General features: G+C 43.0%; 1 protein-coding gene across 1 annotated transcript in view; it reads left to right on the forward strand.

The window, feature by feature from the left end:
- LOC110538919 (phospholipid-transporting ATPase IA) overlaps positions 1-13906 on the forward strand; it is a 231317-nt gene that overhangs the window by 74056 nt on the left and 143355 nt on the right. Inside the window, 3 exon segments of the mRNA XM_090191385.1 lie at positions 7026-7153; positions 8138-8215; positions 12430-12662. Of these exon segments, the coding sequence (XP_090047511.1) occupies positions 7026-7153; positions 8138-8215; positions 12430-12662 (439 nt within the window).

Here is a 13906-nt window from a genome sequence, read left to right on the forward strand (position 1 = left end):
GTTGCTTCTGGCAAAGTATGTATTTGCAATACAAGTGAAATACGTGGCAATGGGGAATAACGGAATTCCCATGTAAATGTAAAAGTGATTGTGACATGCATAGACGTGCGATGTGAATGAAAGACATGGTTGAATATCAATCACTGTGCTGCTGTATGTTTTGGATCAGTTCTAATGTTCTGTTCGGTTCTTTGTTTTTCTTTGTTGTCGTTTTTTAACAGCTCCAGGTAACAACCATTTTAAAAGCCCTGGCCATCCGTGAATGACCCTTCCATACTAACCCACTAACTGAAGCTCTGCCTTTGCTAAGAAAATGAAGCACCCTCTATATGGTTGCCCTACTTTGTAAAGGCCCCTTTGCCATGGACAGCACAGACCAGGGATCTGATGATAGGTTTTCCCATCCAGCTCTTACACTTTTCTCTTTAGTTCCTTTTGTTGCCTGATCCACAAAGTGTTTCTCCCTTTTCTCCTCATTTATTGTGTGACACATTAAACTCTTTGCAAATCTAGGCCTCAGATCCAGACCCCCTTTAAAAAAATAAAAACCCTTTTCACTGCAAATGGACAATGAGTCACTACACTTCTTTTCTGCTCTTTGTCCTGTGAGAGCCAGAGATGAGATGGCACTCAGGAAGGAGGTATCTACATATTTGTCACTGAACACAGAGACTGCAGTGTAGCCCCGAGGGCTACTGCTGATATTTTCTAAATGCCTCCCTCTACTGCCTCTTTTTGTTGGGTTTATTTTTCTAGTAGAGGAGAGAGAAAGTGAAAGAGGGAGTAGGAGAGATGCCAAACCTATTCAGCACGAAGATGGGTTCTCACATCCCACTCTGAGATATGTTTTTTAATTAAAATGAGGTGGTGGTAGACTAACTACTATTGACAGAATAGAAGCAACAGGTAAGAACCTTACAGCTTCATTAGAAGAATAATGAAGGTTAGGTGACTTCTGTGGCTACTTGAAAAGCGCTTTAGTATTTTTTTCCCCCATTGCAAAATATGGCAATCAATATTTGCAATGAGTCTGTGAGCCTTGTTTGCAGACTGATTAACGTGACACAACAGCCATTACTCTATTTTCATCTAGGCCTGTGTTAGGAGAGGTTGTGTCCTTATCCATTTCAACCTTGTTTTATGACATACACTCTCCCCTCAGTCTTAGAACATTGTCACATTGTCATGGATCTCCAGGGTTTTTTCCTGTGCTCGTTTGTAGCTTTGAAACTCACACCTAAAAGACCCATCATGTGGGGCGGCGCAGAGAGTGGTGTACAAATGAGGGTGATGTGAGTCATAAAGCAGGCGTCCATCTTGACACTGATTGTGTTCTTTTCAGTGGTGGCAGGTCTCAGTCCACTGCAGATTGTTCCGACCTGTGTCAAAAGAGAGAGGTGGCCAATTCATAACGTCATATTCACTGTAGCATTTACATACAGCGTGCCCAAACTACTTGACTGTAATTGTACATTGAGACATGTCAACACAATCTCTAGTTAGCCGGAGACCACAAGTTGATGGATTGACAGATCATGTTGGTCAATGGGGAGAAAAGCTGGATCACCACACATAAAACACATACCGTACATGCCCATATGTCAGAGATGGTCTGTTTATGATTATGCATGCACAGTAAATAATGATTTAGACTTTGACGCAGCTTACACTGCTGACATCTGGCTTAACTGGCATGGTTCCTGGTCTATAGATCTTAAAGGGTCAATCTGCACTTGCTACATCCATTTTTTTACTTTTAAATTAAGGACAAAGAAAATGCTTTTCTTTCAAAAACAAGGACATTTCTAAGTGACCACAAACTTTTGAACGATAGTGTATGCTCATTGATTCTTCAAGAATATAATTTATAGATGCCCTTATCAACCTAATTCAACTGTCATACCCCATCAGAACCCAAAATATAAGGTTGTTTTACTCCAATGTTTGTAAACAAAGTAAATGTAAACAAACACTGTATAGCCCCAACACATGGTTAAAACTATCATTTTGATATCATGGATGGTCAGTTCTTGTATCCATAGCTCTTTCCATGAGTTTGAGAGTGGTTACATTTCTCCAGCACCATCCCTCAGCTGTTTACCAAATCAGTGGCGGGGTGTCCGCTTTGTTATTGTTCGAACTGCAGGTTGCCCCTTTTACAACCTTTATGTAGATGAGGTGATGAAAATGACTTGCGATCATTTGTTATGCATTCATGCCACCTGCTACACATCACTGTGGGTTAAATCCCTGTCCACTAAAAAGCAGGTAGCTGGGTTTTTTTCCCCCGGATTGTGTTGTTTTCTGCTGACTGTTCCACTACTTTAAAAAGCCGACCCCTTGAAGTTAGCAGACGGTTGTAGCTGCTCTTTGCGCTACTATGGTAGAAAGTTATTCTAGAGGAGAGGGGCTGGTTTTATTTTTGGATACGCATGCTCTGAAATAGAAGCAAATACTGACGCAAAATCACATAATACTGTTATATTCAGACATAGTAAGGAGATATGGTGGATGGTGCGTGTCTTGGTTTGTTGAGATTTACTTGCCCATGGCTGCAACTTGATCTGATCCCAACCTTATTTACCCCTGTGAGAGTATACAAGTTCATGTGAAAAAAGGAGACCTCACAAAATGCAGAGAAAATAGTTACTTATAGGACAATCACACTGCACAATGCTGATATCAAAATCCACCCACTCTTTTCCACTCTTTGTTGGTTGGGATGGGAATGTGCTTTGGACTGAATCCGTTTCCTTGTGTCTTGCAACATCCACCACGTTTGTCTTTCTCCCCACCTCTGGCAAGCTCACCCCATCTCTCTGTGTGCTGTCCTTCCAATAGCAGTAGCCACCCCCTTTTTTATTATGTCATCTTAATATCATTCTGTTGTGGGGAAAAAGTCTCCCTCTCTCAACTGCTAAACTAAAGGGGAAAGGCTTGGGTTGAGGAAGGTAACTCTTGCCACTCCTGCAAGCTGAGGAAAGGTAAATCACATCGCTCATGTTTTTGTGTCAGCTACTAGGGTGTCAGTGGGGTTGTACTGAAAGTCTCCTTTTTGGTGTTTTTGATTGTGCACAGTGGTTTGTGGAATTCATTGCCTGGGTCATGCCGGATGCCAAGGCTGCTGCTACAGTGGCTTGCGAAAGTATTCACCCCCCTTTGCATTTTTCCTATTTTGTTGCCTTACAACCTGGAATTGAAATTTATTTTTGGGGGGTTTGTATCACTTGATTTACACAACATGCCTACCCCCCCACCAAGTCAATACTTTTTAGAGACACTTTTTGCAGCAATTACAGCTGCAAGTCTCTTGGTGTATGTCTCTATAAGCTTGGCACATCTAGCCACTGGGATTCTTGCCCATTCTTCAAGGCAAAACTGCTCTAGCTTGTTACGGAGGTGGTCCCTGCACAGGGACAGCTCAGCGGAAATTTCAGAGCGCCACCTATAGTACTCGAGTGTAGTACTCGATAAATCTCAAACTTTCATAAAAATACACATGCAAGGTACTGAATTAAAGCTACACTCGTTGTGAATCTAGCCACCAAGTCAGATTTGTAAAATGCTTTTTGGCGAAAGCATGAGAAGCTATTATCTGATAGCATGCACCCCCCCAAAATACCAGCACGACACGTAAACAACAGATTTTGCGGTAGCCTGCGCTACCCAAAACGCAGAAATAAAATATAAAACATTCATTACCTTGGACGAGCTTCTTTGTTGGCACTCCTATATGTCCCATAAACATCACAATTGGGTCTTTTTCCCGATTAAATCCGTCATTGTATACCCAAAATGTAATTTGCTGAAGGCCAGTCTGATGCTGCAAAAAGCCCATTTACAAGACGCAACGTCACTTTTTAAAATTACAAAAGTCGCCTATAAACTTTTACAAATCACTTCAAACGACTTTTCTAAACCAACTTTAGGTATTAATAAACGTTAATGATGTATCAAATTGATCACGGGGCGATCTGTATTCGATAGCAGCAAGTCTGGAAATCATCATCCATTTTTTCAGTTTCACAACATACTGTGGTGCGCCTCAAGAAAGGAGGGGCTTATTCGTGTTGTAACCAAGGATAAATAAGTCAGAAAATGACAGTAATGGCGACATCGTGTGGAAGCTGTAGGCGTTTACAGGGGGTCCTCATTTATTTTAAACAATACATTGAATGGCAGACAAATATTTTTTGTGTTTTTTGGTAAACATTTTTACTCCTAAACACGTTCTGTTATAGCCACAGACCCGATTTAACCAGTTTTAGAGACTTCAGAGTGTTTTCTATCCACACATACTTATCATATGCATATACTATATTCCTGGCATGAGTAGCAGGACTTTGAAATGTTGCACGATTTTTAACAAAAAGCTGCGAAAATTCGCATCATCCATAACAGGCTAGCTCCTTCAAGTTGGATGGGTTCCGCTGGTATACAGCAATCTTTAAGTCATACCACAGATTCTCAATTGGATTGAGGTCTGGGCTTTGACTGGGCCATTCCAAGACATTTAAATGTTTCCAATTAAACCACTCGAGTGTTGCTTTAGCAGTATGCTTAGGGTTATTGTCCTGCTGGAAGGTGAACCTCAGTCCCAGTCTCAAATCTCTGGAAGACTGAAACAGGTTCCCCTCCTAGAATTTCCCTGTATTTAGCTCCATCCATCATTCCTTCAATTCTGACCAGTTTCCCAGTCCTTGCCGATGAAAAACATACCCACAGCATGATGCTGCCACCACCATGCTTCACTGTGGGGATAGGGTTCTCGGGGTGACGAGAGGTGATGGGTTTGTGCCACACAAAGCGTTTTCCTTAATGGTCAAAAATATCAATTTGTTTCTCATCTAACCAGAGTACCTTCTTTCATATGTTTGGGGAGTCTCCCACATGCCTTTTGGCGAACACCAAACGTGTTTGCTTATTCTTTAAGCAATGGCTTTTTTGCAAAATTATGGCTTTTTTTTTGCAAAATTATTAAATTATTCAGCCCCCTTAAGTTAATACTTTGTAGCGCCACCTTTTGCTGCGATTACAGCTGTAAGTCGCTTGGGGTATGTCTCTATCAGTTTTGCACATCGAGAGACTGAAATTTTTTCCCATTCCTCCTTGCAAAACAGCTCGAGTTCAGTGAGGTTGGATGGAGAGCATTTGTGAACAGCAGTTTTCAGTTCTTTCCACAGATTCTCGATTGGATTCAGGTCTGGACTTTGACTTGGCCATTCTAACACCTGGATATGTTTATTTTTGAACCATTCCATTGTAGATTTTGCTTTATGTTTTGGATCATTGTCTTGTTGGAAGACAAATCTCCGTCCCAGTCTCAGGTCTTTTGCAGACTCAGGTTCTTCCAGAATGGTCCTGTATTTGGCTCCATCCATCTTCCCATCAATTTTAACCATCTTCCCTGTCCCTGCTGAAGAAAAGCAGGCCCAAACCATGATGCTGCCACCACCATGTTTGACAGTGGGGATGGTGTGTTCAGGGTGATGAGCTGTGTTGCTTTTACGCCAAACATAACGTTTTGCATTGTTGCCAAAAAGTTCAATTTTGGTTTCATCTGACCAGAGCACCTTCTTCCACATGTTTGGTGTGTCTCCCAGGTGGCTTGTGGCAAACTTTAAACAACACTTTTTATGGATATCTTTAAGAAATGGCTTTCTTCTTGCCACTCTTCCATAAAGGCCAGATTTGTGCAATATACGACTGATAGTTGTCCTATGGACAGAGTCTCCCACCTCAGCTGTAGATCTCTGCAGTTCATCCAGAGTGATCATGGGCCTCTTGGCTGCATCTCTGATCAGTCTTCTCCTTGTATGAGCTGAAAGTTTAGAGGGACGGCCAGGTCTTGGTAGATTTGCAGTGGTCTGATACTCCTTCCATTTCAATATTATCGCTTGCACAGTGCTCCTTGGGATGTTTAAAGCTTGGGAAATCGTTTTGTATCCAAATCCGGCTTTAAACTTCTTCACAACAGTATCTCGGACCTGCCTGGTGTTTTCCTTGTTCTTCATGATGCTCTCTGCGCTTTTAACGGACCTCTGAGACTATCACAGTGCAGGTGCCTTTATACGGAGACTTGATTACACACAGGTGGATTGTATTTATCATCATTAGTCATTTAGGTCAACATTGGATCATTCAGAGATCCTCACTGAACTTCTGGAGAGAGTTTGCTGCACTGAAAGTAAAGGGGCTGAATAATTTTGCACGCCCAATTTTTCAGTTTTTGATTTGTTAAAAAAGTTTGAAATATCCAATAAATGTCGTTCCACTTCATGATTGTGTCCCACTTGTTGTTGATTCTTCACAAAAAAATACAGTTTTATATCTTTATGTTTGAAGCCAGAAATGTGGCAAAAGGTTGCAAAGTTCAAGGGGGCCGAATACTTTCGCAAGGCACTGTATATACTGAGATCATGTGACAGATCATGTGACACTTAGGTTGCACACAGGTGGACTTTATTTAACTATTTATGTGACGTCTGAAGGTAATTGGTTACACCAGATCTTTTTTAGGGGCATCATAGCAAAGGGGGTGAATACATATGCATGCACCACTTTTCCGTTGTTTATGTTTTTGAATTTTTTATTAAGTTATTTTTTAAATTTCACTTAATCAATTTGGACCGTTTTGTACATTTCCATTACATGAAATCCAAATTTAAAAATACATTTAAATGACAGGTTGTAATGCAACAAAATAGGCATTTGCAAGGCACTGTATAACACCTCCACTCTAGTCCCAGTTCTGTAGGAAGAATTATGGAACCGTAATTAGAGTGAATATCAATTTCAGAGGTGAGAGGATAAGGTGGAGTGGAAGAGATGATTATTAAATCTCACCTAATGAACATCATTGATACAACATTGTACAACACGTACACTGGATTGTGAAAACGTTGAGCATAAGATGGGACTTGGCTTTGGGAACTATTTTTTTTTTTTTTTTGATGGGATTCAACATTGACAAAAGTCTTGTCCTTGCTCCTCTGTCCCCGCCAAACTTGTCGTCCCCCTGACAGATGGCGGTGCGGCGAACTTTGGCCTCAACTTCCTCACCTTCATCATTCTCTTCAACAACCTGATCCCCATCAGTCTGCTGGTGACCCTTGAGGTCATCAAGTTCACCCAGGCCTTCTTCATCAACTGGGTGAGAGAAGACACAGGGTCTTTGGATTTGGGACCTCGTGGTCATCACTGACTGGGGTTGTGGTCAATTCCATTTCAATTCAGTGACTTCAGTTTACATCCTGAATTCACTGAATTTAAATGGATTTGACTCCAACCCTATTAATGTTTATCATCATATAGCTCTGAACCCAATTCAATTCTCCGCCTTTATCCCCGAAGTGTACACTGGATTAGTTCCCCTCCAGCATTGGGTTGGTTAAGACTGAGTACTTCTATCCTACACCAATTTAATGCTTTGAAATCCTTGAGTTGGGAGTGATGGAGTTACACTTCTGGGAGAAGGGGATAATCGGAATTGGGTTCTGGTCTTTAACATGCTGCCTCCTACGGCTGGTAGAAAACCCAGACTGTCTGCAACTCAAAAATAAAAGGTTACATTTTACTAAGTTAACCAACCTTTAGATTATCAAACTTAGTAAAACATTTAAGTAATACCGATTTGGGTCAAATCTCTCATGGCACACATACATACACTGGGGTCTGAAATTATTGACACCCTTGATAAAGATGAGCAATAATGACTCTAAAATAAGTAATTAAAATACTGAGTTATGTTCTATGCAAAAAAAAAAAAAAATACAATTCTCTCTAGGGGGACAAATTATTGACACCCCCAAAGATTCTTATAAATAAAGTAATCAGACGTTTAGTGTTTTTTCCAATACTTCTAGCACGCAATGACTACATCAAGCTTGTGACTACAAACTTGTTGGCTACATTTGCAGTTTATTTAGGTTAATAATGATTATTTTCCAATTGTTTTGAGCATACAATATAGCTCATTATTTGAAACATGTATTTTATACAGTCATAATTGCTCATCTTTATCAAGGGTGTTAATCATTTCGGACCCCATTTGTATCTGTTCCTCTCTAGTCACCTGATTTCAAAGTCTAAATGTTTGAAGTTGGTGTTGTGTCTCATAAGATTCTGATTATTTCAGGATACAGACATGCTATATGAGCCCACTAACACCCCAGCTGTGGCTCGCACTTCCAACCTGAATGAAGAACTAGGACAGGTAACGCAGCTTGTTCAATTTTTTTAATGAATTACATTGAATTCATTAATGACATTCTATCCACCTCCACCTGCACATGTTGTAGTAGTTGTACCAAATACATGTTTCCAATGTTGACAAAAAATGAATTCTATTCACCTGTGAATTGGGGACATTAATAGTGCCTTCAGAAAATATTCACACCTCTTGACTTTCCCAGATTTAGTTGTTACAGCCTGAATTGAAAATGGATTAAATTTAGATTTTGTGCCACTGGCCTACTGTAATGATGGGGTGGTGAGTCGGAAGCAGGTGCAGGTGAAACGTTTTAATAAAACAACAAAACCAAGAACATGACAATAACACAAGGCAGAGCGCCCATACACTAGAAAAATACCAACTGGTGAGTGAACCTGGGAGACTGACATATAAAGGAGAGGAAATGAAGGTAATGGACGTGTGGCTCCAGCCGCGGGACGACGCCGACCAGGGGGAAGTCCCCGACCAGGGGGAAGACCCCGAGGACGAGGAGCGGATTGGTCCGGGCGGCTAAGGTGGAAATCACGGATGATGTTGGGGTCCAGAATGTCCTCCACCGGAACCCAACACCGCTCCTCTGGGCCATACCCCTCCCAGCCCACCAGATACTGGAGCCGACCCCCATGACGTCGGGAGTCCAGTAGGGATCTGGCAGCGTACTCCGGCTCCCCTTGATGTTCAGGGGGGTGGAGGTGTGTCGTGGGGAATAGCATCAGCTAGGGGACAAGGAACCACCGGCCTGAGAAGGGAGACATGAAAAGAGGGTGAGATTCGGTAATGACTGGATAATTGTAACCTGTATGTCACCTCATTGACCCTCCAAAGCACCTTGAACGGCCCCACAAACCGGGGGCTCAGTTTCTTGCAGGGCAGGCGGAGTGGGAGGTTCCTGGTAGAGAGCCAGACATGATCCCCAGGATGGAACACAGGGGTCTCACTACGATGACGGTCTGCCTGCTCCGATGACGCTGGAGTCTTATGTGTGCATTGTTCCACACCTCCTCCGCATGCCGGAACCACTCATCTTCCGCAGGAGTCGCAGTCTGGCCCAGGGTCCACCGGCTGGAAAATCAAGACACACTCAACCCAGTGGAGGAGTGACGTAGAGAGTTCTGGGCGTACTCTGCCCAAGGAAGGAAACGTGCCCACTCACCTTGCCGGTCCTGACAGTGACTCCTCATCCTCTCCACCTGCCCGTTAGACTGAGGCCAATACCCGGATATGAGGCTAACAGTGACCTCTAGCTTCTCCAAGAAGGCCCTCCATACTCTGGATGTGAATTGGGGGCCACGGTCAAAGATGATGTCCTCCGGAAGGCCTGTTGGATGAGTGCCTCAGCGAACTGGAGAGCAGTGGGAAGACCAGGAAGAGGGATTAAACCACATGACTCTGAGAATCTATCCACTACCACCAGAATGGTGGTGAAACCATCAGAAGGGGGAAGATCAGTAACAACGTCAATGGATAGATGGGGCCAAGGTCGCTGAGGCACAGGAAGTGGTAGGAGCTTCCCTGCTGGAGCATTCCGGGTGGACTTGGTTTGAGCACACACAGAACAAGAGTTGACATACCAGGTAACATCCTGCATCAAGGTGGGCCACCAGTATTTCTCAGTGATGGAATGGATGCTGCAAGAAATACCTGGATGTCCAGCGATGACAGCTGTGTGTGCCCAGGTCAGCAGCCAATCCCTTATCCCCATGGGAACGTAGATGCACGCGGGAGGACAAATCCAGGGTGTGGGCTCCCTCTCTAGAGCCTGGTGGATGTCCACATGTCCCAAACCACTGGACCCATGACTCGGGAGGATGGGATTAGGGGTGCCCTCTAGACAGGAGCCTCTCCTGAATTGTAGATACGGGACAGGGCATCGGCCTTGATGTTCTTAGAACCTGGGCGATAGGTCAGTGTGAAGTCGAACCTGGTGAAGAAGACGGCCCACCTGGCTTGGCGCGGATTCAGTCTCCTCGCTGTCTGTATGTACTCAAGGTTCCGATGGTCGTGAGGATGACGAATGGGTCGTCGCATGGGTCCTTTACACCCTCCAGCCAGTGTCTCCACTCCTCAAATGCCAACTTCAATCGCCAACGTTGTAATTCCACTCTGCAGGGGACATCATTATTGGTGAAGAAAGCACAAGGATACAATTTTAGTGGGTTCTCCTGTCTTTGTGACAAAACTGCCCCCACACCCACCTCTGATGTGTCTACCTCAACCACAAAAGGTTGTGTGGGATCTGGGTATTTTAGCAAGGGGGTGGAGATGAAACGCCCCTTGAGGAGACGAAATGCCTCGTTGCCTACTGGAGACCAAACCAACCTACTAGGCCCAGCCTTGAGGAGGGAGGTGAGAGGGGCGGCAACGGCACTGAAGTTCTTGATGAAGCGGTGGTAAAAGTTGGCAAACCCCAAAAACCATCGTAGCCCCTTGACGTTGGCTGGGACTGGCCATGACCTTACCGCATCTACCTTCTTGTCTTCCATCCTCACTCCCTGCGGGCTGATTTGGTAGCCCAAGAAGGAGACAACCCTCTGATGGAATTGGCACTTCTCCGCCTTGACGAACAGGTGGTTAGCCAAGAGGCGTTCCAGGACTGCTCGAACGTGAATGATGTGATCCTCCAGGGTGGTCGAGAAGATCAGGATGTTATCGATGTACACAATCATCTGATGTCCGAGCATGTCCCTGAACACCTCGTTGACGAATGCCTGGAACACTGGCGGAGCATTGGCTAAGCCAAAGGGCACAAGCCAAAGGGTTGCTGATGCGTATATGGTTGAATCATCAGCATATATGGACACACATGCTTTGTTTAATGCCAGTGGCAGGTCATTTGTAAAAATAGAAAAGAGTAAAGGGCCTAGTGAGCTGCCCTGCGGTACACGCTTCCATTAAAGAAAACCCTTTGAGTTCTATTAGATAGATAGCTCTGAATCCACAATATGGCAGATGTTGAAAACCCATAGCACTTAAGTTTTTTAACAGGTTATGGTCAGTAATATCAAAGGCTGCACTGAAATCTAAGAGTACAGCTCCCAAAATCTTATTATTATTAATTTATTTAAACTAATCATCAGTCATTTGTGTCAGTGCAGTACATGTTGAGTGCCCTTCTCTATAAGCATGCTGACAGTCTTTTGTTAATTTGTTTACAGAGAAATAGCATTGTATTTGGTCAACAAAAAAAAATCCAAAAGTTTGCTAAGAGCTGGCAGCAAGGTTATACGTCTGCTGTTAGAACCAGTAAAGGCCGCTTTACCACTCTTGGGTAGCGGAATGACTTTGGCTTCCCTCCAGGCCTGAGGACAAAGACTTTCCTCTAGGCTCAGATTAAAAATATGACAGATAGGAGTGGCTATAAAGTCAGCCACCATCCTCAGTAGCTTTCCATCTAAGTTGTCAATGCCAGGTTTGTCATTATTGATTGTTAACAATAATTTTTCCACCTCTCCCACAATAACTTTACAAAATTCAAACTTGCACTGCTTTTCTTTCATGATTTGTTTTTTTTATACATGAATATAATTGCTCACTGTTTGTCATGGGCATTTCCTGCCTAAATTTGCCCACTTTGCCAATGAAATAATCATTCAAATAATTGGCAACATCAAATAAGCCATCTGATTCGATGAATTTGTCTTTCTGCTCATAATTGAATGTGGCCTAGTTATAGTTTTGAATTAAATCTGCTTGAAAGTCTTTGGCAGGACTTGAAAATGGCTGTCTAGCAATGATCAACAACCAACTTGACAGAGCTTGAAGAATAAAAAAATCTATAAAAAATGTGCAAATATTGTACAATCCAGGTGTGCAAAGATCTTAGAGACTTACCCAGAAAGACTCACAGCTGTAATCACTGCCAAAGGTAATTAATTATAACCTGTATTGACTCAGGGAGGTGAATACTTACAGTAAGTAATCAAAATATATTAGTCTTTTATTTTCATGAATTTTTTTACAAATGTAGATTTTCTCTTCCACTTTGACATTAGAGTATTTTGTGCAGAGCACTGACAAATAATGTCAAGTAAATCCATTTTACTCCCACCTTGTAAAACAACAAAATGTGGAAAAAGTCAAGTGGTGTGAATACTTAATCGTAGCACCACATGGCTCAACGCTCCTGTCTCTGGTGTCTCTCTGATCAACATTGAGCAATGATTAGCTGTCTTTCTCTTGTCACTTTCTTGTCACAGGTGAAATACATCTTCTCTGACAAGACGGGGACTCTGACCTGCAACGTGATGCAGTTCAAGAAGGGCACCGTTGCCGGCGTGGCACACCCCCCTCCCACGCTTGTTTATCTCCTTCCTCTCTCCCCCCCTCTCCTTTCGCCCCCCTACCTCCGCATCACCTTCATTAAGTGCAGTGTGTACCGTGGTGTAAAGCAGTACATTTGGCGTTCCTTGTCCTCTCCCCAACCACGTTAGCAGATGCATCAGTGCATCCCTCCCCTCAACACGTCCCATGGATTCAGGAGCATTTTTCTTGCAATTCTACTCATTTTGCCATGGGGGGAGAGATATTTCTTCAGTTTTAAAGCAAATTTCCTGCAATTCTACACATTTTGCCATGACGTATGCCATGTTAAAGATACAGTGCCTTGCGAAAGTATTCGGCCCCCTTGAACTTTGCGACCTTTTGCCACATTTCAGGCTTCAAACATAAAGATATAAAACTGTATTTTTTTTGTGAAGAATCAACAACAAGTGGGACACAATCATGAAGCGGAACGACATTTATTGGATATTTCAAACTTCTTTAACAAATCAAAAACTGAAAAATTGGGCGTGCAAAATTATTCAGCCCCTTTACTTTCAGTGCAGCAAACTCTCTCCAGAAGTTCAGTGAGGATCTCTGAATGATCCAATGTTGACCTAAATGACTAATGATGATAAATACAATCCACCTGTGTGTAATCAAGTCTCCGTATAAATGCACCTGCACTGTGATAGTCTCAGAGGTCCGTTAAAAGCGCAGAGAGCATCATGAAGAACAAGGAACACACCAGGCAGGTCCGAGATACTGTTGTGAAGAAGTTTAAAGCCGGATTTGGATACAAAAAGATTTCCCAAGCTTTAAACATCCCAAGGAGCACTGTGCAAGCGATAATATTGAAATGGAAGGAGTATCAGACCACTGCAAATCTACCACGACCTGGCCGTCCCTCTAAACTTTCAGCTCATACAAGGAGAAGACTGATCAGAGATGCAGCCAAGAGGCCCATGATCACTCTGGATGAACTGCAGAGATCTACAGCTGAGGTGGGAGACTCTGTCCATAGGACAACAATCAGTCGTATATTGCACAAATCTGGAATTCATGAAAGAGTGGCAAGAAGAAAGCCATTTCTTAAAGATATCCATAAAAAGTGTTGTTTAAAGTTTGCCACAAGCCACCTGGGAGACACACCAAACATTTGGAAGAAGGTGCTCTGGTCAGATGAAACCAAAATTGAACTTTTTGGCAACAATGCAAAACGTTATGTTTGGCGTAAAAGCAACACAGCTCATCACCTTGAACACACCATCCCCACTGTCAAACATGGTGGTGACAGCATCATGGTTTGGGCCTGCTTTTCTTCAGAAGGGACAGGGAAGATGGTTAAAATTGATGGGAAGATGGATGGAGCCAAATACAGGACCATTCTGGAAGAAAACCTGATGGAGTCTG

The sequence above is a fragment of the Oncorhynchus mykiss genome, chromosome 12, assembly GCF_057628025.1.
Source record: "Oncorhynchus mykiss isolate SJ-2025 chromosome 12, ASM5762802v1, whole genome shotgun sequence".
Lineage (NCBI taxonomy): Eukaryota > Metazoa > Chordata > Actinopteri > Salmoniformes > Salmonidae > Oncorhynchus > Oncorhynchus mykiss.